Source organism: Cherax quadricarinatus, chromosome 4 (assembly GCF_038502225.1).
Source record: "Cherax quadricarinatus isolate ZL_2023a chromosome 4, ASM3850222v1, whole genome shotgun sequence".
NCBI classification, from domain to species: domain Eukaryota; kingdom Metazoa; phylum Arthropoda; class Malacostraca; order Decapoda; family Parastacidae; genus Cherax; species Cherax quadricarinatus.
In genome coordinates, this window is record NC_091295.1 from 35,633,471 (window position 1) to 35,661,445 (window position 27,975).

General features: G+C 39.3%; 2 protein-coding genes across 4 annotated transcripts in view; one reads left to right on the forward strand and one right to left on the reverse strand.

The window, feature by feature from the left end:
• LOC128684375 (uncharacterized) overlaps positions 1–10,962 on the forward strand; it is a 57,891-nt gene extending 46,929 nt beyond the window's left edge. The window contains exon 2 of the mRNA XM_070095623.1: positions 9,695–10,962. Within this exon, the coding sequence (XP_069951724.1) occupies positions 9,695–10,345 (651 nt within the window). The 3' untranslated portion in view covers positions 10,346–10,962. The remainder of the gene's footprint in view (positions 1–9,694) is intronic.
• A 4,351-nt stretch (positions 10,963–15,313) lies between these two features.
• The window catches only part of LSm1 (U6 snRNA-associated Sm-like protein LSm1), a 45,707-nt gene continuing 33,045 nt past the window's right edge, over positions 15,314–27,975 (reverse strand). For all 3 annotated transcript variants that reach the window (XM_070095643.1, XM_053770825.2, XM_053770826.2), the window contains exon 3: positions 15,314–16,840. In XM_070095643.1, the coding sequence (XP_069951744.1) occupies positions 16,667–16,840 (174 nt within the window). In that variant the 3' untranslated portion in view covers positions 15,314–16,666. The remainder of the gene's footprint in view (positions 16,841–27,975) is intronic.

Sequence of the window (27,975 nt, forward strand, 5' to 3'; positions counted from 1 at the left end):
ACAGCCTGGTTGATCAGGCAAGCACTAGACAAGCCTGGCCCATGGCTGGGCTCCAAGAGTAAACTCTCAAAACTCTTCAAACCCACACTATTTGCAGATGACACTACATACGTCTTCTCCCACCCGAGCCCAGTCACGCTAGCCAATACTGTAAATACCGAATTACAGAAAATATCTACCTGGATGAGGACTAACAAACTTACACTAAACATTGACAAAACCTACTTCATTCAGTTTGGTAACAGAGCTACAGATGTCCCTCTTAACATAATGATAAACGGATCACCTATCACAAAGCTAACAGAGGGAAAATTCTTAGGAATCCACCTTGATAATAGACTCAAATTTCATACACATATACAACAAATTTCTAAGAAAATTTCCAAGACTGTAGGCATACTATCGAAGATACGGTACTATGCTCCACAGTCAGCCCTCCTGGCCCTATATCACTCTCTTATTTACCCCTATCTCACCTATGGAATTTGTGCATGGGGCTCAACAACAAGTAACCATCTCAGACCACTAATTACCCAACAAAAGGCTGCAGTTAGAATGATAACAAATTCTCACTATAGGCAGCACACTCCACCAATATTCAATACACTAAACCTACTCACCATACAAAACATTCATACTTATTACTGCACCTATTACATACATAGAACACTTAACTCTGATATTAACCCTCCCCTCAAACATCTCCTTGCCAACCTCAACAGAACACATGACCATAACACAAGGCACAGATCACTCTTTGATGTTCCTCGTGTCCATCTCACACTATGCAAAAACTCAATGCACATAAAAGGCCCTAAAATCTGGAACTCATTACCTGTAAATATAAAAGAAACACTACCTGTTTATAAATTCAAGTCTCTTCTCAAAGATCACTTACTCACCCAAAACCAAATAAATACTGAATAACTGAACCTTATAAATTGTATATCTTAAATGTTTCTCACAATTATATCACATAAATGTTAAACCTAAAACCCAATCTAACTTTATTATTTTTTAAATACACTACCTAACAGAATACTCCATTCTACTGAATGTACAACAATGCATACAACCATATGACCTGTCTTTGTAATACTCACTTGTGCTTTATAGTAATCTGTTTACATTAAAGTTTTATCACTGATGTCATCATTGCTTAGTTCATCTTAAGTTAATTTTAAGCCAGCCCGTAATGCTATGCATAGTATAAGTGGCTTTGGCATGCTGCTCTTATCTGTATTTTTTGTACCTCTGTATGTGTGCTCAAATTTTTAAATAAATAAATAAATAAATAAAGGTATATCATAGGTAAAAGTATGCCACAAGACTTTGAAAAGGCAATAAATGACATGCCTATGCACTCTACCCCAGCCCGACTCATGGAACTCCGTCTTCATCAAGAACTGCAAGAAGCCCCTGTCACATTCTATGGAGAAGGAGCATGGACACAGGGGTCATCCCACACTCACTAAAAACAGCAGAGATAGCACTACTCTACAAAGGTGGCAGTAAAGCAATTGCAAAGAACTACAGACCAACAGCACTAACATCCCATAAAAATCTTTGAAAGAGTTCTAAGAAGTAAGATTGCCAACCACTTGGATACCCATCAATTACACAACAAAGGGCAACATAGGTTTAGAGCAGGTCCTTCCTGCCTGTCCCAAGTACTGGACCACTATGACAAGATCCTGGATGCTGTAGAGGATAAACAAAATACAGATGTAGTATACGCAGACTTTGCAAAAGCTTTCGACATGTGTGACCATAGTGTAATAGCGCACAAAATGTGTGATAAAGGAATAACATGAAAAGCTGGTAGATGGATCTACAACTTCCTGACAAATAGAACACAAAGAGTAATAGTAAACAGAGTAAAGTCTCAGGCAGCCACTGTAAAATGCTCTATTCTACAAGGCACAGTACTCGCTCCCATTCTGTTCCTCATCCTCATATCTGACAGACAGAGATGTAAGCCATAGCTCCGTGTCTTCCTTTGCTGATGACACCTGAATTGCCATGAGAGTGACCGCCATCAAAGACATTGCAAGACTCCAAGCGGACACCAACCAAATCTTCAAATGGGCCACTCAAAACAACATGACGTTCAATGAAGAGAAATTTCAACTACTCGGATATGGAAAACTTGTGGAAATTAAAACATCAAGGTATACAACAAATTCTAACCAAATAATAGAGCAAAAATGCAATGTGAAGGACCTGGAGTGATAGTGTCAGAGGATCTCACTTTCAAAGACCACAACAATGTATCTACTGCATCTGCTAGGAAAATGATTGGATGGATAATGAGAACCTTCAAAACTAGGGACACCAAGCCCATGATGATTCTTTTCAAATCACTTGTTCTATTTAGGCTGGAATACTACTGCACCCTTCAAGGCAGGCAAAATGCTGACCTGGAGAGTGTACGAAGGCCTTTCAAGGCACACACAAGTACGATAAGGTGCCTAAATTACTGGGAATGGTTGAAGGCCCTTGGTTTGTATTTCCTGGAATGCAGGTGACTGACATACATGATAATATACACTTGGAAAATCCTAGAGGGATTAGTACCAAACTTGCACACGAAAATCACTCCCTATGAAAGCAAAAGACACGGCAGGAGATACAACATTCCCTGAAGGAAAAGCAGGGGCACCACGATTACACTGAGAGACAACATAATAAATGTCCAGGGCCCAAGACTGTTCAACTGCCTCCCAGCATACATAAGGGGGATTACCTATAGGCCCTTGGCTGTCTTCAAGGAGGCACTGGATAGGCACCTAAAGTCAGTATGTACCTGACCAGCTGGGCTGTGGTTTGTACGTCAGTTTGCATGCAGCCAGCAGTAACAGCCTGGTTGATCAGACCCTGATCCACCATGAGGCCTGATCTCAGGCTGAATCATGCGGGCATTGACCCTCGAAACCCTCTCCAGGTATACTCCAAGTACAGGTATACACAAATATAGTTACATAGATTATCATACATAGCAGCATATGTGTAGAGAACCTAGGATAACTCAAAAAAGTCAAAGTGACTTATTTCCAATGGGGCCCTTTACTTATTTCCACTGGGGTCCTTTACTTATTTTCATTCATGTACATGTACTGGTGTAACCTTTGCTATTTTGAGTGATGCCGGAAAAGTGTTGGTTTCCACTGATTTGTTAAAGAGTAATGCAATGGTGGGTGAAAGGACCACTCACTTGTACAGTAGTGGCAGAACTTGAGCTATATTTCCTGATTTGTTTTTTAGTGAGTTAATAATTATGGCAACTTCAGTGGGCTCTGTCAGTGCCAGATAGAAGATGTTAAGAAGTTTCCATCTAGATAATCATTAGCTTGGACATTAGTATTTGAAATTTTACTGGCGAGACTTGATCCTACAGTTGAGAAGAAGCCATTTATCTTGTTAGCTGTATCAGTAGGCTGTAGTTGCGGTTCTTTCGGTTTAGCTAATACGTACAATATTACTAGCTTTGCTCAGTTTGTGGGTGCCCAAAATCTGAGAGAGTATAGTTTACCTGGAGAGGGTTTCGGGGGTCAACGCCTGCGCAGCTTGGTCTGAGATCAGGCCTCGTGGTGGATCAGGGTCTGATCAACCAGACTGTTACTGCTGGCCACACACAAACTGGCGTATGAACCACGGCCCAGCTGGTCAGATACTGACTTCAGGTGCCTGTCCAGTGCCTTCTTGAAGACAGCCAGAAGTCTCTAGGTAATCCCCCTTATGTATGCTGGGAGGCAGTTGAACAGCCTTGGGCCCCGAACACTTATTGTGTTGTCTCTCATTGTACTTGTGGCGCCCCTGCTTTTCATTGGGGGAATGTTACATATCCTGCCGAGTTTTTTGCTTTCATAGGGAGTGATTTTCCTGTGCAGGTTTGGTACCAATCCCTCCAGAACCTTCCAAGTGTATGTTATTTATCATGCTTAGGTGTGCCATGAAAGTTCTTTGTACACTCTCCAGGTCTGCAATGTTGCCAGCCTTGAAGGGCGCCGTTAGTGTACAGTAGTATTCCAGCATAGAGAGCACAAGCGATTTGAAGAGAATCATCATGGGCTTGGCGTCCCTAGTTTTGAGGGTTCTCATTATCCATCCTATCATTTTCCTAGCAGATGAGGTAGATACATTGTTGTGGTCTTTGAAGGCTAGGTCCTCTGACATTATCACTCCCAGATCCTTCACATTACTTTTCCACTCTATTATATGGTTAGAATTTGTCGAATAACCTGATACATTTTTAATTTCCTCAAGTTTCCCATATGTGAGTATAGTTGAAATTTCTCCTCATTGAACTTCATATTGTTTTGAGTGGCCCATTCGAAAATTTGGTTGATGTCTGCTTGGAGTCTCGTGGTGTCTTCGATGGAGGTCACTGCCATGGTAATCCGGGTGTCATCTGCAGAGGAAGACATGGAGCTATGGCATACATCTCTATGTCAGAAATGAGGATGAGGAATAGAATGGGAGCGAGTACTGTGCCTTGTGGAACAGAGCTTTTTACTGTGGCTGCCTGGGACTTTAATCTGTTTACTAGTACTCTTTGTGTTCTATTTGTCAGGAAGTTATAGATCCATCTACCAACTTTTCCTGTTATTCCTTTATCACACATCTTGTGTGCTACACCATGGTCACACTTGTTGAAAGCTTTTGCAGTCTGTGTATACTACATCTGATTAGTTTGGCGAGGACTGACGTGTAGTGTCTGATAAATATTAGTTATTAAGCCCCTTCTATATTGTTTTTCATATTAATGCTTCATATCGATGGATCTTAAATGTTTTTAAATAAGCCATGGGCAGCTTTGTCTTTTGTTGGTGATCTGTTTAGTTTTTATGGCACAATGTTTGTTAGATAGTGAATTTATTGTGTTTAAAAATATGCCTACCCATTCATCGACACTATCAGAACTGGAAAATTCTGTAGGCCAGTCATTATCTGTTCTGTTGTTTTTCTGACCTTTATTGTATTTACCCTGTTCTTTTTTAAATGATAGTTCATCTGCCATTATTACCAAAGTCTTTTACATGCTAATTTCATTCTCTTTGATGGTTTTCTTACACTTCGAATAATGTATTTGTTTTGAGTTCTTTCTTCTTTCCATATCTACATTTACAGAGTTATTTTTCATCATGTTATTTTCCACTGCACAGTGGAAGACACTTTTCCGATTGCAATATTTTTCTCTTGTACTAAGGCTACCTTCATGTTTATTTTGGCATCGTTCACCAATGATGATAAGGTGTTTGTACAATGTATTTGTCTGCTTTGAGGGTATTAGCACCTTACCCAGGTACCTACCTAGAGGTGCAGGGTCAGGTCAGATCATGTGTTCAGTAGTAAAAGTCTGCACGACTTGGTCATGTGATATACATAGTCAGGAAAAGTTGGATTGGCCAAGAGAAGTATGTAGGCCCAGGTCAGCTTCTTATTGAATTAGGCATGAGGACAATGGGGTGCAATTCCCTTTTTATTTATATATACATTCAGTCTCTTTCACTTGCTGACTTGACGACATTATCATAGCTCATTCCTCAGCAAGGACTTTGCCGGTTGATTTAAGTAGCTGGAGTCCACCATGGACTTTCCTATAAGTAACATTGTGACCAGTATTGTTAAAAGTGCAGGGTTCTCATACTGAACCTTCCATAGTGTGCCAGTGTATGTCATATTTGTTGCCCTGATATGCTTAACGATAGATATATGTCTCTGTAACACTGGTCAACAACCAAAATGCTTCTGAGACCAGAGTAGCAGTTTCTAATTAATTTTAGGTCACTGTTAATGAATATCACAGTTAAAATTGTTTGTTAGCTCTACTTTTCAGTATACACCTATATGTCACAACAGGTTCCAACAGGCTTGCGGCAGTGTGTTTCTTACTGCACTCACAGTCTCGCTGTCCTTCATTATTGTTCCAGCAGTCATAAAAGGTGGTTGTGCTGTGCAAATTTATATTCTGAGGTGAAAGGTAGGTGATTTTCTTAGCCAAAAACTTTTTAAACTTATAATATATATTCAATGAGCAAGCTATTGATATGTATGTGAGGCATATTATATTAATTTAATTTTCCTACTGAATGATATACTGTAAGTACTTCTGCTTAGCTGTCATGCTTTGTACTATACAGTGGTACCTTGACTTACGAGTGCCCCAACTTATGAGTTTTCCGAGCTACGAGCAGTCGCTCGGTTGATTTTTTGCTTTGAGCCGAGAGCCAAAATCCTAGTTATGAGCGAGCTTCAGATATGCTGCCACTAGTTGGCACAGCGAACGCCACAACATCCGCCTAGCATCCCAGCATTTTGTGCTTTCTGTGCAGTTATTATGCCAAATTTGTTTTTTCTAACCATGGGTCCTAAGAAAGTACTGTAAGTGCAAAGGACAGTGCTGAGAAGAAGAGGAGGATGATGTCCAATGAATTAAAGCATGAAATCATAGAAAAACACAAAAAAATCACTTCTGCTTCAGTGTTTTCCTTATGAAACTAGTGATTTAGTGCAGTTAGCCTCACAAATACTGTTTTCTCTTATAATAAGACCCCAAAATGGCAAGAATGGGAAGATATGGTCAGAGCGATAATTATTTTAACCTCAGGAGCGGCTTCCACCAATCATCACATGACATATTTTATTCATTCTAGACTATATATATCATGTTTCTATGTTATTTATTTTGTTTATTATGTCATATTAGATCAATTGTGATAGATAAGTCGTAGAGTTGATATTAGCGTTATATTGAGGTATTTTCTCCTGCCTCCTAAGAGCCAGGAATCCCACAGGAACGGATTAATGGCATTTCAATTAATTTCAATGAGGAAAATTTATTTGATATACTGTATGAGCAAGCCAAGTTATGAGCTCGGTCACGGAATGAATTAAACTCGTAAGTCAAAGTACCACTGTAATGATAAATTAATAAATTTTCTGTTTATCTTGTATAATTGTTTGTTGTTTTCTTCTTTCAGATGCCTTGTACTTGTGTGAATAGGGCAGACAACTTCTGCTACATTTGTGGTTAGGTGATCTTTGCATCACAGAAGCACCATATAACTGCTATGGTTAGAAAGGCATATCACCTATATTTTAGGTGCAAGATTGGTGACCATGATAAGAATTGGGCTCCACATATATGCTGCAACAATTGTGCTACAGTACTAACCTTCACCAATGGTTGAACAGGAAGAGGAAAGGAATGCCTTTTGCTGTGCTAGTGACATGGCGAGAGCCAATAGACCATACCAACAATTGTTATTTCTGCATGTTACCTCCAGTACAAAAGGGCTTGTCAAAGAAAAAAAAGGGGTCCATTGAATATCCAAACATTCCATCAGCTATTTGCTCAGTTCCACATGGAGAAGGCCTAACTGTTCCTGATGCACCAACTTCGGTATCCTTCGAGTCAGATGAAGAAAGTGGTGAGGAGGAAGAAGAGAAGGATGAGAGTGCTAGATTACAGAGTGACCGAAACTTTGTTAAAGCACACTCCTCTAGGCCACATTTCATAACAAAAGGGGAACTCCATGACTTTGTCAGGGATCTGCAACTACCCAAATATAAGGCAGAGCTGCTAGGCTCTCGTCTTCAACAGTGGAATCTCCTAGCAGCTGATGTGAAGATTTCAAAATTTTGTGACCATCAGCAGCAGTTCAATGATTTCTTCACAATAGAAGGTGATTTAGTGGCCTGCAACAACATTAATGGTCTGATGGAAGCACTTGGCATCGACTACGAACCCAGTCACTGGAGGCTGTTCATAGATTCATCAAAAACAAGTCTGAAAGGTGTCTTGCTGCATAATGGCAATAGTAAACCATCAGTTTCTGTGGGCTAAACATCACATACGAAAGAAACTTATAAGAATATAAAGCATATGTTGCAGTGCATGAAATATGAACATCTATGGCACCTCTGTGGTGACTTAAAGGTTGCTGCTCTTGTGATGGGTTTGCAGGGCAGATACACCAAGTACTGCTGCTTTTTATGTTAATGAAACAGCCATGCAAGAGGTTCCCACCACATCAGGAGAGACTGGCCACCCCGTCAATCATTGGAGCCTGGGATAAAATATGTTGAACATCCACCTTTCATTGAACTAACCAAAATTTTGCTACCACCACTACACATAAAAATGGGGCTCATGAAAAACTTTGTAAAAGCTAAGGACAAATCCAGTCAGGGATTCAAGTATTTAACATCAAAATTCTCCTCACTGAGCGATGCTAAGAGAGGAAGTCTTCAATGGTCATCAGATTTGAGAGCTTCTTAAAGATGGTAACTTTGAATCAGACCTTCATGGGGAGGAGAAAGCTGCTTGGGAAGCTTTCAAGTTAGTGGCAAAGGTATTTCTCAGAAACAAAAGGGAAGGCAACTATGAAGAATTGGTGGGAAAACCTCATCAAGGCTTACAAGAACATAGTATGTAACATGTCACTTAAAATCCACTTTTTGGACTCACATTTAGACTTTTCCAGAGAACTGAGGGGCAGTTAGTGACAAACATGATGAAAGGTTTCACCAAGATATTTCAACCATGGAAAAATGGTACCAGGGCATGTGGGGGCACAAGAATGCTTGTAAACTATTGCTGGACATTAGTAAGAGATGATTCTTCAGCCCACTATAAGCATCAAGCAAAAAGGCAGAGAGTAGCTATAGATTAGAGTTTAAAATATACTGACACACTGTACGTTATAATATAATCAAATATTAATGTCTCGTATCTTTAAACCTATAGCCAGTAAGCATTTTTCAAGGTGATATTTGGATTCAGGACATGAAAATACATAAGAATTAACCAGTCTCATTTAAGAAGCATACCACTTTTCAAAAAATGTTGACCAGTGATTGGTAATGGTTTTCATTCCCCTTTTCCTTCCCTTGTATATTTATATGTAACAAATTTTGAAACAGTATGGATCTAAGCCCACCCACAGGAAGTGGCTGTAGAGTATGGTGTCATGTAATGCATTTAACGGGTCAAGGATCTTCACGACTAATTCCAGTGGTGGCAGCAAGCTTGGTACATGAATGAAATGTCATCTGTCTTCCTGACTAGGCCACATGTGTTGAATGTTTGCATTTGATCAGGAACTCTCTTGTTGACAGGGTTAAGCTACAACTAATGCTCAACTCCCACATCTGCCAACCAGGGCTCAATGCCAAGTGCTAGATCAACCAGGTTGTGATGTGGACATGTGTGCCAGGAAGCTACCCACAGCAACAGTCTGATGCTTAGGCAAGCCCGGCCCATGACCAGGCTGTGGGAGTAGGAAAACTCTTGAAACTGGCCACAGGTATATCACAGAGTCAGGTTCTCACCTCATGCCTGCTCATCACCTGCTCTCTAGACTATACAAACCTATGCTTAACATGTACTCTAAATTCCATAGACTTGGCAAAGCTTTACCTCCAGGCAAAACATTGTCTAAAGGTTTCCATTTTGCTATATATAGTGTCTTTTTATCAGCTTATTGGTTTTTATCTCTTCTGCAGATTCTCCTGGAGTAATAATTACATATTTCACCCCAATTATCATCTATAATGTGTTCTGAGTTTTTCTCTGGGCATATTTCCTCAGATTGTTCAGTTTCATGTTTTTGTGGTGTTGCCTCTGTCTTTAATTTGTACATCACCATTTTTCATTGCTTGTTATACTACAGCAAGTATTTCCTGACAGGTGTGGTTCAAAAATCGCCGTGCCAAATGGAGAAAACAGAAAAAGGAGACACAAGAAAAATGTCTCGATGAAATCAAGGTCATTCAAGGTGACCCACAGAATGGTCTGTTTAGTCGAGAGATTCTAGAGGTCAAGTCAACAGCCACCCTTAAGTCATCCGAGGTAGTTCCACACACAAATTTACAGAATCCAAAGGTCAAGCTACATCTCAGGAAAATTAAGTTCAAGACCAGCAAATTACTTCAACAGCACTGCAAGGGTAATGATCCAATTCCCAAGTTCACTCTAAGTCAGGGCATAATGGGAACCAAAGCCAGGGATAATGACAGAATACTGCAAGACCAACTGTTCCTTCAAGATGGCAGCCAGAAAGATAGTCAGCTCCAGGAGTATTTAATGCTTAAGCAACACAAGAAGGAAAAAAACAATGTAGGAGTGAAACAATTACTGAATACCAGACAAGAAATTAGACAAGACATAGAGGAAAGGGCATTAAGAACTGGCATCAAACATAACACTTCAACTGGCAAACACCAATCAGACGTGGAAGCTGGGAGTACCCATACACCACACCTAGGGTGGGGCCACTACAATATAGGGGAAACAACGTCAAGTCTCAAAAGAGACAAGTGTTACCCTGAAGGACGATGATACTTGACCCTCTAGACAAGCAAGAGAAAACCTGAGAAACTGAGAATAATGGAATTGTGAGGAACACAGATTAAATCACTTAAGGTAATATTACTGAGGGTTGGGCAAGTTAAAAGTGTGCAAGCCTTTTTGTATGTGGCTTTTTGACATATACAGACATGTATGTCACAGTAGTTAGTCTGCCACTAGTTAATATGTCCTAAAATTCAGTCATTGGTGGGCTTGTGTTAATAGTTAGTCAACAGCCGATGAGTTTACTATCCTAATAATCAATAAATAGTTCATACATATTAGGCAGCAGTTAAGTCCCACTTCTTACTACAGTACTTAACTTACCACATACATATCTTAACAGCAACCTGGCAGTTAGGTTCTACTCCCTACCAATCAATTGTGTATTTAATAGTAGGCTAGTAGTTAAGTTGGACTTCCAACTGTTCAGTTTGTGTATCCTAGCTCAGTCAACAACTGGTTTATATGTCATAAGAGTCAGCAGTATCTTGAAGAGTGCAAATAGGCAGCCAACAGTAAGTCTCCCTGTTATAACATGCCAACACTTAGTTCATGTAATAATAAGTAGTCAAGAGAAAGTCTCTCTCTCCTAACTGCTGTTCACATAGCCTAGTAACTAGCTCTGAATTCACATTTTCAAAGTTAACTTTTGTGTCTGCATAGCTAGTTGTTGACTTATATCATCAAATAACCATTTCAGTGTCCTAGTATTTAAGTCAATTTATGTATACAAATTGCTAAATGTCATTTCACCTGTCTTAACAAATCAATAATACATGTTGTAGCATTCAGTGAATAGTATATTTATGTACCCTAATACTGTATTCAGCTCGCATGTCCCAGGAATGAGCCAGCAGTCAGCATAGTTAAAACAGGGTCAAAAATTTTTCAAAAAAAAAAAAAAAAAAATTCTTATGAAATGATAGAGAATCTTTTCCCGTCATAATGACACCAAAAGTATGAAATTTGATGGAAAACTTACGGAATTATGCTCTCGTGAAATTAGCGGTCTCGACGATGTTTATGCATTGGCGATTTTGCCCACTTTGAGCCCTATCTTCGGCCAATTCCAATGTACCATTGAACAAAAATCATTACTATTTTGCTACAACTCCATTTTTTCTATCGAATGAATACAAGAAACCACCCATTTACTGATTTCAACTATCCAATAAAGTGGTCAGAAATTGGCAATTTTGCCAATTTCCAAATAGGGTCTAGAATAAACAAGACAGACATTCCTGGCACTAAAATAAATTTTTTTCAGTTCATTAGTCACATGCCCAGGCCTCTTTACATTTCTTTTGCTTTCCACTTTGAATTTTTATTCTCACAAAATAATAAAAGCTTCACTGTTATGCAGACTACTGCATTAGTGTAGAAATGGCATAAATAATATCACCGCACTTGTGAAAGAATATTAGACTCACCAGTTGACATGTATTGGACGTGTGGTATGATTTGTTTACTTTTGAACTTTGGCAAAAATCAAACATTGCTACTTTGAGCTCAATTTCAAGGTACTTTTCACTGTGAAACCAATCAAAAATCATCTCAATTTTTATAATATGTCTTTCATTCTATAAAATGAGACCATGAAAACTAGAATACAACCGTAAATAGCACGAAAATACACTGCAAAGTTGCTGTTTTAAAGCAAAAACACGGTCAGTTTTTTTTTTTTTCTCATTATGCACTGTGTGCTGCAGGATTTTTTTTATACTGCGCACACTGACCACATAGACCCATTCTTTCATATGTAGGCCTACCAGCTTTCTCTCGCTATATTTGAAGGTGCTAGAATTTATGCGTACTAGTACAGCACCAACCCTGGCATGCAAGCTGTACTAGTACGGCACCAACCCTGAAAGGGTTAAAGTGCCCCAGAGCGATAAAATGCACATATAGTATATTCATTAATTACCTGAAAATATTTGTAGTCTTAATGTAGGGTAAGCACATACAGTATATTCATTAATTACCTGAAAATATTTGTAGTCTTAATGTAGGGTAAGAGGTGAGTAAACGAAGTAAAACGAAGAAACGAGAGAGAATGAGTAAATGAGAGGAGACGCAGAAGATGTAAACAAACAGACAAACGCATCTGGTTATGGTTGATACATGTTCATCTGCACCTAACATCTCATATTTATGTTAATTTATTCCACTGTGAGATTTATTATTATAATGAAAAAGAAGTGCTGAACCTACAAGGATCATACAGCGCCGTCTACTGTGGGATGTATTTATCATGTTTATATGTCACATAGCATTTTTATAATATAATTTTGAAAAAAAATATCATAGATGCATTAATGAAAATGTTTACATTAACATAATATACGACATTTAATGCGCCTCAGAGTGATTATTATGATTATTATTATGACGTCCTCAAGACTAACGAGCCACTCTTAGTGATTTTCATGTGTACCTGCATGCCACCACAGTGTGCAAGTTTATTTACGTACAGGTACACACAAGTATAATTATCAGAGTACACTGTATACAAAATATGAAATAACTTTAAAACACTTGAAATTTTGGAAAGTTTCCAGACATAATAGAGAGACGTGGTGTTCATGAAGCTCATGGAAAATGTAAACAAACTGGGTGGGGCACAGTGACAGTAGAATAAATAAAGAGCAACACTCCCATTCTCGTGTAACACACCATTTTTAGAAGGAATGACGCTCTGAGTGAAGACATACGAAAGAAATAATTTTACACAGTTACCCCCAGTAATACTATTGTGTACACATTAGTAATGTTTGTTGAAAAAAGATGATACAGGAGAAAGGGGTTACCAGCCCCTTGCTCCCAGCATTTTAGTAGCCTCTTATGTCATGCACAGCTTGAGGAGGAAGAATTCTTTTCCCACTTTCCTGTGGAGATAAGAGGAAATAAAGAGTTCACTAAATCTGCACACTAAAATAGCCCCTTACAAAGTGGGGGGGCATAGCTGACGGCACAAAACAGCTCCCCTAAAAAGCAACTACAATTTTCTGAAAATGCTTATAAAACCACAAAATTGTAAAAATATTGCAAAATATTAAGATTTATCATATTATACAAAATGCTGAGATTCTGAAAACTCAACAGGTATAAAGCATTTAAAGATTTTGACCATGGTCTCTTCATATATAATGGGTGATTTCCAACAGAAAAATACTTTCTTCAAGAGAAAACTTTACAAATTCCTACAAACTGTTCCTAATCAGTCCAGCTGGGGTGTGTACATCAAGATATGCTGTAAGTACCAACAGCCTAAATTGACAGTCAAACAAGAAACTTGGAACCATCACCAAGTAAACATCAGGTAGACTCATCACCGCAAGCCTAAAGGGGCCGACCAAGCAATTTTCTGCGCGCTCTCAAAAAAAAATCGAAAAATTATGGAAATTGAGTTATGTATACAGAAAAATAGCTTAACTCTTTGGCAACACAATGGTACAAGAATCAATGTTTTACGACATTTCTACAAGAAATTATAGTCATTTATATCAGGTATGGTGATGGCGATATGGGTAGTGCGTCTGCTCACAGCCCATATATTTTTTGTAATTTTTTTCCTTGTTTTTTATCACTTTTTCTTGCATTATTCTTCCTAATATAATATTTGACTATTTTGCATCATAAAAGAGTAGGTGGAGCTGATCTGTAGAGTGCCAGCCAATCAGGAACCACCTGGGAACGCTCGGCAGTATTCCCGCTCCAGAGAGACCCAGGAGAAATCACTTCATTATTACGCTTATATCAGCTTATATATCAACTCTACGGCTTATTTATCTATCAGAATTGATATAATATGATATAATAAACACTATAAATAGCATACAAACATGTTATATAATCTAGACTGAATAAAATAAGCCATAATATGGCGAGAGACCATCGGGAATATTTCGATATAAATGAGTTACTCCTCTCATGTCATCTTTGAGTAAGAGAAAACGGTGTTTTGAAGAGGATAACTGCACTAGAACATCAGTTTACTAAGAAATACACCGAAATAAACGCAATTTTCGCGTTTTTTTTTTTTCGAGACGGGGAGCCAGCCGGTGCTCCAGGCCAATATCTCATAAGTAACTTATTCACTTATTTCGCTAAGGTACGCCTTTATTACTTAATTAAGTGGAATAATATTCACAGAAATTGTAAAATAATGATTTCTCTAATTTCTCATGGTACATTTTTGGAAATATTCCAAATATTTTGAGAGTTATGTGGGAGTAAAGGTCAGAGTTTTTACAACATTCCAAGAACTAACAAACTTTATTTTTTTGTGAAATAAAGATAAGATATTTAAAAGAAGCTAAACCGTGAGAAATTCGTATAAGCATTGTTCTCTCGGCACCAAGTGTCCAAACAACCTTACGTCGTCCCAGGTAGGACCGCCATCCTGCCAAAGGGCATTTTCAGTAAATCAGTCCTTTCTCGGTTGTTGTTCGAGGTATCTTGTTGATAAATATTTTCAGTAACTAGAGAAAACACTTCGTCTTATGCACCAAAACTGGAGGAAATCGGACGGTAAACAAAAAAGCAACATTTAATTGCCGTGACGACCCCTAAAGCCACAGCACGTTAAAGAAAATGTCTGTCTGTAGGTAATTCAGTGCCACCCTTTTATTGGTCAATCTCAAATCTTCATCTTCATCTGGAAAGAATTCCATTACAATAACTTGAAACTACAGTGTATATTTACAAACCCTGTATTATTTTCCCTTAGTATTTTAGATATTTTTTCCCATTCTTTTCAGATTTTCAAATCTATACCAATACTATAATGATATGTCTAGAAGTCAACAATTTTGCCACTTTTTTAGATCAAGGCCATGTGAATTTAACATTATTATTCAGAAGTCATCTTAATATATTTATGAATGACTTGATTACTGTACTGATAAAAATAAAAAAATAAAATTTAATCAAGAAATATGGTACTCAAGAGGCAAATTAAATTTGGCTTTTATTTGTTCACCTTTTTTTGCATTACAAAAATAATAACATATGCAATGTATATCACAGGGTGATACAGATCCATGTGAAACTGGATCTGATCCATTTACATGCCTAATAAATTTAAACAGTAATAATATGGATTATTTTCCTAAACTTAAAATATTTATGGAATTGTGCTTGGAAAAAATAATCAAGCAAATAATTATTTCATTACAAAAGCTCATAATATTGACACACAATATGTAATCAAACTTTTTAATATTTTCTTGTCTAACACATAATGACATTTAATTCTACCCAAAAACTAAACATCCACAAACTTGTAATTAGACTAACTATATGACCAAAATCTCATATACATGTATTCATTATGGTAATTCATTGTTGTTGAATAAATATAAGTAGGGGAACTATCTAGATTTAGAAAAACAAATCTAGATAGTACAGTCTCTCCTCACTTAGCAACGTACTCATTTACCGACGACTCAGACTTACAACGGGCTCTGACCAGTATGCATACTTAAATAAGGTATATTAGAGCTGTTTATTACACTCTACAGTACACTACTGAATAAACATTTAAAATATACCAGAAATGTTATAAATGGTGCAAAAGTGACATTAAAACAATATCAAAGATGGTTGACACAAATCCACTACCGTTATAGTGTGCTCCTCACTTAGCGACAAATCTGTTTACCATAGTAGTCTTACGAACAGAACTCCATTGTTAAGTGAGGAGAGGTTGTATAGTGAAGTATTTTACAATATGACAAAAAATAAATAAGCTGAATATTACATTAAAATAATATAAAGTACAGTATTGTATATTTGTATATAAATTCACAGTATTATTGTATTATGAAGATCATTACTGGATCACTCACCATCACCTTCCCATATCCTTCACATTAATCATAGATTTAACTTTTCCTAAAACTATTTTTAGGATACATATTACTGGAAACACTGGGGTAGACACAGATAACTGCACACATACTTTTGTATTCATTTTATAACTAAAACAAAGTGCTCAACAACATAAATGTTCATGCATACAGTACTGCATTTTACAAAAATATAAGAAATATTCAAAATGAAAGCTCAAATATTTTTTAATGATCTAAAAATTTTCATCTTTTGTTTATATAAAATGGTCGCACTTAAGAGCTGCAAAGTGAATATAGCCATTCTAGATTATCTTTTTTTAGAGACTTCCCTATCAAATGCGACATACTGCACTGCTGCTATGATTGTTCTTCCATGCAAAGGTTTAAAGCACTGTATTAATTGAAAATAAATAATGAAATATAATTTTTGCCTGTAACTGTAATTACCAGGATGGTTTTAATACATATCATCAGGTCCAATCTCAGCAGTGTATTGAAGCCCCCGTTCTTTCATAAATCGTGCACGAAGCTGTTCTTGCTCTTGACGGCGCTCTTGTTCGACACGTTGCGCCTCCAGAATTTCCTCAATGCTCACTTGTTCCAGAGTTGCTGCTTCCTCTTTTGTATCATCCTGAAAAACAGAATAATGCACATATGCTTAGGTTAATGATGTATTAAGAATTCAAATATTGCATATACAGGTCCGCCATCACAAATCCAGCAATCAGACATCTGGTTCCATCAGTCATTCTGCACTAATTTTGGCTAGCATAATTTCAAATTTCCAGGGTTGCCACATCAACCTGTTGCTACTGTTTCGTGGCGCTACTTGCTGCATAAGTCATTCCCATTTCTTTTTCTCTATTTATTGTTATAACCTGCTTACTTTTAGCCCTAGCCATGGTTCCAACGAATAAAAGAAATGCTTCTCGCTGTGTAAAGCACATACACAGTACATTGTCCATAAAAGGTAAGGTGACTTTGAAGCCACTGTCGGCTGCCATGAGCTCAGTTTTGTGATGCAGGGGAATATGCTTTATTATGCTAATATGAAAACTATGGTTTATTTGCCTAGCATAATTGATCTAGTATGACATAATAAACAATATAAATAGTAACATAAAAACATGTTAAATACTCCAGAATGAATAATATTTGGCATAATACTGAGCAGTTCAATGGAGGTATGAAGAGGATATGAGATACAAGTACCATTCTCCTATCCCTGTCTTGAGGGCTTATATTAGAGAAAACAGAGTATAGCAGAGGGCTAACTGTGATATACACTCATAGTGCACCCTAAAACTGAAACAAAAAAGCTATTTTCTCTACACAGAGTATCATACATAGCAGCATGTGTGTAAAGAAACTAGAATAACCCAAAAAAGTCAAAGTGACTTATTTCTAGGTGTACCTGGCATGGCTTGCCATATATGATATTTGGTAAATAATTATTTTCTCTCAGTTGTTTGTTGGGCTAGCTTATTGAAACTTGGGCAATATATGATGGAAAGATGCTTCTTAATGTACATCAAAAATGAAAGAAATCGGACCACAAATAACGGAGTTCACTTCTCAGCCAATAGCCACCCGTTAGTGGTATAGTATTTTAGTATGGTTTTTATGGTTGTGTTCTCATTTTTTTGGTCTCATTTCATAGAATGGAAGATATATAACAGAAATAGACATGATTTTGATTGCTTTCACAACAAAAACTACCTTGAAATTGAGCTCAAAGTAGCGGAAACATTTGATTGGCAATATTCAAGAGTAAACAAATGACATCACCATCCAATACGTGTCTGCCTGCCAGTCCACGTTCCAATATGCAGTCATGAATGGGTTGACATTATTTTTACAATTATTACGATAATGCAGTAGTCTGCATAACAGTAAATCTTCTATTTTTTGTTTACCTGGAGTTTACCTGGAGATAGTTCCGGGGGGTCAACGCCCCCGCGGCCTGGTCTGTGACCAGGCCTCCTGGTAGATCAGAGCCTGATCAACCAGGCTGTTACTGCTGGCTGCACGCAATCCAATGTACGAGCCACAGCCCGGCTGGTCAGGTACCGAATTTAGGTGCTTGTCCAGTGCCTGCTTGAAGACAGCCAGGGGTCTATTGGTAATCCCCCTTATGTATGCTGGGAGGAAGTTGAACAGTCTCAGGCCCCTGACACTTACTGTATTGTCTTGTGAAGGCTTACTCAGCCCTGTAACAACTTCAGTCAGTATTACTCAGGCTGGCTCCTCCTCAGGAAAATTAGTGAATAGAAAAAGAAATAATAACAGACAAACATAAACACTTTATTATATAGAAAATATAAAATATAAAACACTTAAATATGAAAAATTAATCCTACATTAAAGAAAATGAAAAAGGAAAAATATAAAATAACTGAATTCAACACTAATTTAACACTTGGGTGTCTGGTGTTGGTGACACTGCTTGTTGAAATCGTAGCCGTTGCTGATGGGGGGGGGGGGGGGGTCGCAGGTATTGGTGACCACCACTGGCTAGTTCTTCACAGAGAATCGCCGTGATTATTATCCCGATGACAGGAAAGCAGGTTCTTTACCGCTGCAATGATGTGGGGTTACGTCCTGCAATTTCATACAGGTGCACAGGTAATGAGATCCAAAATGGGGAAGTCTCTGGACGTTAGTCCTTCTCCTGTTCTGCTCGTTGATTGACAGGTGACCCCTCACTGTCATCCAAGCTGAAAAGATAGACAGGTTACCCACTGCTTAAATAATCACTCTCCATGGCAGTGTACATTACTCAAAAGACGTGGTGATTATTACAACAGTCAACCTAGAGCAAGACTGAAAGGACTAAGTTTATTATTGGTCAAAAGTGAAGCTTTTAACCAATAAATCCACTAGAATACAAGGTAGGCATGTACTTACAGTAGTGTTGGGAGCTGCGAGTCGAGTGATTTACTGTTTGACCAGAGCCCCACACGTCACCTTTCGAGGGGGGGGGTGGAAGAGGGAGGGGAAGGGATAGTGGGAGCTAGACTGACCCTACGTTAACAAGCAGCCGGCAATCAAACTATCACTTTAGGGGTGGGGGAGAAAAGGCGGGAAAAACGGGAGCGTGACTTACCCTACCTTAACTAGTAGCCGGCAATGAAACTATCACTTTCGGGGAGGGGGAAGAAAGGCAGGAGCGTGACTTACCCTACCTTAACTAGTAGCCGGTAATGAAACTATTGTTACTATATTGCTACTCCTATCTATTGAACTTTTCCCTCACACTCCCCCATACCAAGACTTATAGTCAAGGAGTATAAGAAGAATAGGCGAGGAAAAAGTTCTAACATGTGGAAGTCGTGTAAGGCAAATCTTCTACTGACTGTCATGACTTAACCAGTCAGAGAAATAATTGGATGAACCATTGATATACACAATATGGAACTTAAAAGCCTGGAGTGCCAATGTCCACCTCAAGAGGCGACTGTTGGTTCCCTTAAAAGTTTCTAGGTATATCAAAGGTTTGTGGTCCGTTTCTAAAATGAATTCTTTTCCCAGCAAATAAAATTTAAGTTTGGAGATACCCCACACAAGGGCTAAACATTCCTTTTCTATTGTGGAGTATTTTGTTTCTGCGGGAAGGAGTTTCCGGCTTAGGAAGCATACAGGGAAGGGAGTACCATCATGGTATTGTAGTAACACCGCACCTAAGCCAGTATTAGAGGCATCAGTTCTCAAACAAAATGTTTTATTAATATCTGGAATCTTAAGTATAGGGTCTTTCGAAAAGATACTTTTAATCTCATTAAACTTTTCCCGAGCTACGTCGGAAAGTTCAAGAGGTTCCTTCACAGACTTTTTAAGGAAGTCTGATAAGATGCCTGTAAGATCAGTAAGGTTCGGGATAAACCGTGCATAAAAATTTACAGAACCAAGAAAGCTTCGCATGAGCTTCTTGGTTTTGGGGAATTTAAATTCTAATAAAGCTTTGATCTTACTGGGGAGAGGCTGCAGAGAGTTATTAGAAAGTATCAGTCCAAGATATCTAATCTTGTTATACCCAAGGAAGCATTTCTTCGGCTTGGCAGTGAGGCCATGTGAGCGTAACCTACGCAAAACTGATGTTAATGTTTGGATATGTTCGCCCCACGTAGATGTCATTACGTAAATGTTATCAAAATAAACTGAAACATTTGGCATATTACCCAAGACCTTTCTCATCAGTCTCACGTAGGTAGCACAGGCAGTTACCAAACCGAAGGGCATAGTTCTATATTGCATCAGTCCTTGGTGTGTAGGAAAAGCGGTGTACTGCTTAGAAGAAGGATCTAACATTACTTGATGATATGCCTGCACAATATCAATCTCTGAAAAGAAGGAAGCGTCATAAAATTTGTGTAGATTGCTATCTATTAAGGGCATAGGTTCAGCATCCCACCGAGTTATAGCATTAAGGCTTCTGAAGTCAATAGCAAGTCTATATGAATTATCCTCCTTCTTAACCATGACTACTGGTGAACAATATGAAGATACTGAAGGTTCAATGATCTTTAGTTTTAATAATTTGTCTACCTCTCGGTCAAATGCATCCCTAAGGTGAACTGGAACTGGGTATAATTTCCGTTTGATAGGATTGTCCGTCACTAAGTCAATCTTATGGACTACCGTGGAGGTAACACCTGGAATATCAGTAAAGACGTCTGAAAAGTTACTCACACATTGAAGTAGTTCATGTCTCTTATGGTCATCCAAAGATTCATTAATATTAATGGTGGTTGCGTCCGAGTGGTCAAGAGTCACCAAGTCATGTAGTTCTTCATCATAGTCTAAGTTAGAGGTGTCAATTACGCACACTTTACATTCTTCAGTTGTCTTATCAAGTTCGTGTGGAAAAACTAAGTCAAAGTTGTTAAGGCAGTTAACCGAATTTCTTCGGTAATATTTCTTAAGGACGTTGATATGATAAAGCTTAGGTTTCCCCTTGACTTCTATGAGGTAGTCAATTTTCCCACAAATTTTTAATACTTTATATGGACCTTTCCATGCTACTAATAATTTATTTGACTTAATCGGCAAAAGTACAAGAACTTCATCACCTACTTTAAAACTTCTCCTCTGACTTTTGGAATCAAAATAGGTTTTGTACTGGTCCATTGACAAACTTAAGTTTTTCGAAACTATGTCAGAGGTCTCCTCAAGTTTGGATCTAAGGTCAAGGAGAAACTGGTAAGAAGACTGAACCTCAGCATTTACCTCCTCATTAGTCCATAAGTCATGAAGGATGGACAGTGGACCTCTGGCCTGTCTACCACAGAGAAGTTCAAAAGGTGAAAACACCAAAGAGTCACTGGGAACTTCCCTCATGGCAAACAAAGCACAGGGTAGGTAACGATGCCACTCCTTAGGTTTAAGGGAGCAAAGTTTCCTTAAAATGGACTTGAGAATCGAATGCTGGCGCTCAATCCTCCCATTACAGCTGGGATGATAGGGTGTGGTGAAGAGAGGCTTCACTCCCAGAAGTTGGTATAGATGTTGCATTAAGTCAGATGTGAATTGTGTCCCACGGTCAGACAAAATTTCTCTAGGGATGCCCACTCTGGAGAAGATGGACAAAAGGGCTTCAGCCACCTCTGTAGTAGTTATGGTCTTCAAGGGAACGGCTTCAGGGAAACTCGAAGCATAATCAACTAATGTTAATATATATCTATGTCCCCCAGATGAAAGTGGAGATAAAGGACCAACGATGTCAATAGCTACTCTTTCAAACGGTACCGTAAAGATAGGCATTTTGACCATAGGTACTCGCCTGGTACCTCGGGAGGATGACAGTTGGCAAACTTTACACGATCTACAATAGGTAGTGATATCTGAGGACATTTTTGGCCAAAAATAGGTTTCCCTAATTTTATTTAAGGTTTTACGATGCGAGAAATGTCCGGCCACTGGCAGGTCATGAGCCATTTTAAGAACAGTCTCTCTGCATTGACTTGGAACAACTAAGATGGAATAGTCTATCTCATCTGAATTTAATTTGAATACTGACTTGTACAAGATACCTTTTATATATTCAAACTTATATGAAAAGTTTGTTCTTTGGATAACTTGATTTTGTTTAGCGGCATTATGGCAATTCTGAAGAGAAGGGCAATTACGTTGTAAATTGACAAAGGAGTCCTTCGATATGTCTAAAGGCTTAAAGTCAGGGAAAATCAAAGGATGGACAGTAGGGGAAGCATGGGCTTTGGTCTGAGCCCTAGTCAAGACATTTATGGTATCGGAGGTGATATCTTCACTTTCATCTAACAAGTGAACCGGTGATCCTACTACCTCGCTTTCGAGAGTAGCATCACTGGTTTTTAATCCCACATGAATCTCACGAGACATTGTCTCATCTGAACTTTCGAGGGGCTTCTCCGACTCTACAGGAAGAGGATCTGAAACACTAATATCCATCTTTGGTGATGAAAGGTCAACCTCAGAAGGAAGAATGGCACCTTTTACATTACCTATTAGTACGGAGCAAGAAGTGATGGGAGCTAGTACGGCTTCAGACCAACCTGTGAACCATTTAGACCTAATGTAACAACGGATGGTAGGAAAAGTGTCTGTACGGCCCAAGTAGTCTGAAAGTATAGCAGAGGAATGAGTTTCTTTAAGATTAGGGAACAGCTTATCAGAAATTACTATACATGTGCATCCAGTGTCTCGTAAAATGGTAGATACATTAAGTCCATTAACTGTTCCTGAACAGAAGGGTGCTTGGTCATTACAGTCTTTAAAACATCTTCCAACTTTTTGGACCTTCTTAGAAGGACAATCTGGACGTTTATGTCCCTTAACACCACACAAATGACAAACAGGAATAAAAGAAGTCATTTTACTTTCCACTAGAGGCTTTGATTTCTTAAGGTCTGATGAACCCTTGCCCTTAGGGTTCGATCCCTTTAGGTCTTTATAGGAATTGTGAGCCTCAGCATACAGGTCAGCAGCCTCAGCTTTAATCAGGTTACGTTCTCTAATGAATGTTCGTATCTGGTGAGGAAGAGCTGTCAGGAACTGGTCAGCAACCATGAAGTCTCGAAGAGATTCATAACTGTGATCAATTCCTGAACTCTCTATCCAAAAGTCGAACAAACGAAAGAGTGTTACCTGTAACTGTTGAAAGTTCTGGCCAGGCTGTAAGGTGGCATACCTGAAATCTTTCCTGTAAGAATTAGTGGTTTTTTGATATGCTTTAAGGATTGCCTTCTTTAGTAGGTTATAATTACATATGATATCCTGCGACAAAGTTGCATAGATATTCAAAGCAGTACCAGAAAATAACATTCCTAACCTGGTAGCCCAGGTGTCAGCAGGCCATTCACAGAGGGTAGCGGTATTTTCAAACCTGATAATGTATGAAGTTATGTCTTCCCCCTCTGTGAAGGGAGGTAAATTAGGTGTTGGAATATGTGCACTGACTGCACGTTGTTCCATTACTCCTTCCTCTAATTGTTGTTGTGTAAAAATTAACTTTTTATTCTCTAATTCAAGGCGAGATTTTTCGAGCTCGCGATCCTTTTCTCTTTCCTCAAGTTCTCTTAATTTAACTTGTTCTTCACGTACTCTAGCTCTTTCCTCACGATCAAGTCTATCACGCTCTTTTTGGTCTTCTCGCTCTCTTTCTAACTGTCTTTCTCGGAGTTCTCTCTCAATTCTCTCTCTCTCTCCTTTTTCTCCTGTCTTTCAAGGTTCTCTTTCTCCTTTTTCTCTTCTCTTTCGATTCTCTCTCTCTCCTTATTCTCTTCTCTTTCCCTTTCTAGCTGTCTTTCTTCTCTCTCAATTCTCTCTCTTTCAAGTCTTTCCTGGATCTTAGCACTAATGAAAGATTCTAAATTTTTCCCTGTTATTCCTAACTTACTTCCAGCATTCATCCAAAACTGGTATTCATCCATGCTTGCAAGAATAACTTAAACTATCAGGGGAAATGAAACGGGTATTAAAGAAAACGGAGGGTTCAATTCCTGCTCCGCTCAAACTGTAAATAAACCAGAGGGCTCGATCCCTGCTTCAATTAAACAATATGTATTAACGAAAACGAAGGGTTCTATGCCGGCTCCGAGCAAACAGTAAGTAGAATGGGGTCCCTTGACCATCCAATCTTCTCACCAACAAATCAAGAGTGTCCTATGACAGTTCCCTTGATATAATGAAGAGCTCAATGAAACAAGTTGTCACTGGAAAATCTCGGGTCCCTAGAGTCTAATCCTCCAAAGTGTTTCAAGCTTACACACAATTAGGTGGCAGAATTAACTATTATATCCTGCCTGACTTGACTTACAATAAATTGAGACTATAACAATCACCAAATCTTTTAAATACCTGTACCGTAGTCCTACCATAGAGAATGATTACTCATGGCTGGTGGTAACCGTCTGTGGTATGCGGCGTTGAAGTTCCAATGGTAGATTCGAGATGGAGTTGAATCTTGATTCAGTAGAGTTGATCCTGGCAAGGTCGCCACTTGTGAAGGCTTACTCAGCCCTGTAACAACTTCAGTCATTATTACTCAGGCTGGCTCCTCCTCAGGAAAATTAGTGAATAGAAAAAGAAATAATAACAGACAAACAAACACTTTATTATATAGAAAATATAAAATATAAAACATTTAAATATGAAAAATTAATCCTACATTAAAGAAAATGAAAAAGGAAAAATATAAAATGATAACTGAATTCAACGCTAATTTAACACTTGGGTGTCTGGTGTTGGTGACACTGCTTGTTGAAATCGTAGCCGTTGCTGATGTGGGGGGGGGGGGGGTTGCAGGTGTTGGTGACCACCACTGGCTAGTTCTTCACAGAGAATCGCCGTGATTATTATCCCGATGACAGGAAAGCAGGTTCTTTACCGCTGCAATGATGTGGGGTAACGTCCTGCAATTTCATACAGGTGCACAGGTAATGAGATCCAAAATGGGGAAGTCTCTGGACATTAGTCCTTCTCCTGTTCTGCTCGTTGATTGACAGGTGACCCTCACTGTCATCCAAGCTGAAAAGATAGACAGGTTACCCACTGCTTAAATAATCACTCTCCATGGCAGTGTACATTACTCAAAAGACGTGGTGATTATTACAACAGTCAACCTAGAGCAAGACTGAAAGGACTAAGTTTATTATTGGTCAAAAGTGAAGCTTTTAACCAATAAATCCACTAGAATACATGGCAGGCATGTACTTACAGTAGTGTTGGGAGCTGCAAGTCGAGTGATTTACTGTTTGACCAGAGCCCCACACGTCACCTTTCGAGGGGGGGGGTGGAAGAGGGAGGGGAAGGGATAGCGGGAGCTAGACTGACCCTACGTTAACAAGCAGCCAGCAATCAAACTATCACTTTAGGGGGTGGGGGAGAAAAGGCGGGAAAAGCGGGAGCGTGACTTACCCTACCTTAACTAGTAGCCGGTAATGAAACTATTGTTACTATATTGCTACTCCTATCTATTGAACTTTTCCCTCACAGTCTCTTAACGTGCTAGTGACACCCCTGCTTTTCATTGGGGGGATGCTGCATCGTCTGCCGAGTCTTTTGCTTTTGTTCCGTGTGATTTTCGTGTGCAAGTTCGGTACTAGTCCCTCTAGGATTTTCCAGGTGTATATAATCATGTACAGTGGACCCCCACATAGCGACCTTAATCCGTGCAAGAGGGCTGATTGTTATGCGAAATGTTCAGTATGTGAATGAATTTTCCCCATAAGAAATAATGGAAATCAAATTAATCCGTGCAAGACACCCAAAAGTATGAAAAAAAAATTTTACCACATGAAATATACATTTTCCTACACACAAAGAGAAGGATACATGCACAATAGTAGAGTAGTACATGCACAATATATATTGTGCATGTACTACTCTACTAAATGAAGAATAAATGACACTTACCTTTATTGAAGATGCAGCAATGACTGATGAGACACTGTGTCCTGGGAGTGCCTTTTCCTCCTGAGTACTGTAGGTCCTGTTTGGCATTTTCTTCCAGAACAGGCCTTATCACACTGTGTATGCCACTCCGATTCTTAAATCTCTCAAACCAACCTTTGCTGGCTTTAAATTCACCAATATGAGCACTAGTTCCAGGCATTTTTCCCTGTTCACCTGGGTGTTAGTCGACTGGTGTGGGTTGCATCCTGGGAGACAAGATTAAGGACCTCAATGGAAATAAGTTAGACAGTCTTCGATGACACTGACTTTTTTGGGTTATCCTGGGTGGCAAATCCTCTGGGGTTAATTGTTTCTTGGTATTCTCAATAAGCCACACCAACAACGGTGCTACAGCAGCAGCAGCAGCTGACGGTGGTACAGCAGCAACAGACGATGCTACAGCAGCAGCAGACGATGCTACAGCAGCAACAGACGATGCTACAGCAGCAGCAGATGATGCTACAGCAGCAGCAGACGATGCTACAGCAGCAGCAGACGATGCTACAGCAGCAGCAGACGATGCTACAGCAGCAGCAGACAATGCTACAGCAGCAGCAGACGATGCTACAGCAGCAGCAGACGATGCTACAGCAGCAGCAGACGATGCTACAGCAGCAGCAGCAGCTGACGGTGGTACAACAGCAGCAGCAGCTGACAGTGCAGCAGCAGCTGACAGTGCAGCAGCAGCTGACGGTGGTACAGCAGCAGCAGCAGCAGCTGTACCACCAATAGTAGCGATGGTTGACTGGGGTTTATTATACAACCTGGCCAGCTCGGAGACACGCACTCCACTTTCATACTTATCAATGATCTTTTTCTTCATCTCTATAGTAATTCTCACCCTTATTGCTGTAGGGTTGGCACTAGAAGCTTTCTTGGGGCCCATGGTCACTTATTTTCCAGAAAAAATCACCAAAAACACTGTAATAATACGAAATGTTCCGATTGCATGCTTGGATGTTACCGCGGAGGCTGGCTGGTAAACAATGCCACCGGCGGAACATGTGAGCGTGGCTCAGGCCGCACATTGGACGGGTCTCGGACGAAGGGCGGTGAGCGGGTTTTTGGGCGGTATGCGAGGCAAAATTTTTGCGAAAAAAGCGAGCGGTATGCGGATTGTACGGTATGCGATGCGTGCGGTATGTGGGGGTCCACTGTATCTCTCCCGCCTGCGTTCCAGGGAGTACAGGGTCAGGAACTTCAAGCGCTCCCAGTAATTGAGGTGTGTTACCTCCATTATGCGTGCTGTGAAGGTTCTCTGTACATTTTCTAGGTCAGCAATTTCACCTGCCTTGAAAGGTGCTGTTAGTGTGCAGCAATATTCCAGCCTAGATAGAACAAGTGACCTGATGAGTGTCATCATGGGCTTGGCATCCCTAGTTTTGAAGGTTCTCATTATCCATCCTGTCATTTTTCAAGCAGATACGATTGATACAATGTTATGGTCCTTGAAGGTGAGATCCTCTGACATGATCACTCCCAGGTCTTTGACGTTGGTTTTTCGCTCTATTTTGTGGCCGGAATTTGTTTTGTACTCTGATGAAGTTTTAATTTCCTCATGTTCACCATATCGAAATTTACCATATTGAAATTTCTCATCGTTGAACTTAATAGTTTTCTGCAGCCCATTGAAAGATTTGGTTGATGTCCGCCTGGAGCCCTGCAGTGGCTGCAATGGAAGACACTGTCATGCAGATTCGGGTGTCATCTGCAAAGGAAGACACGGTGCTGTGGCTGACATCCTTGTCTATGTCAAATATGAGGATGAGAAACAAGATAGGAGCGAGTACTGTGCCTTGTGGAACAGAGCTTTTCACCGTAGCCGCCTCAGACTTT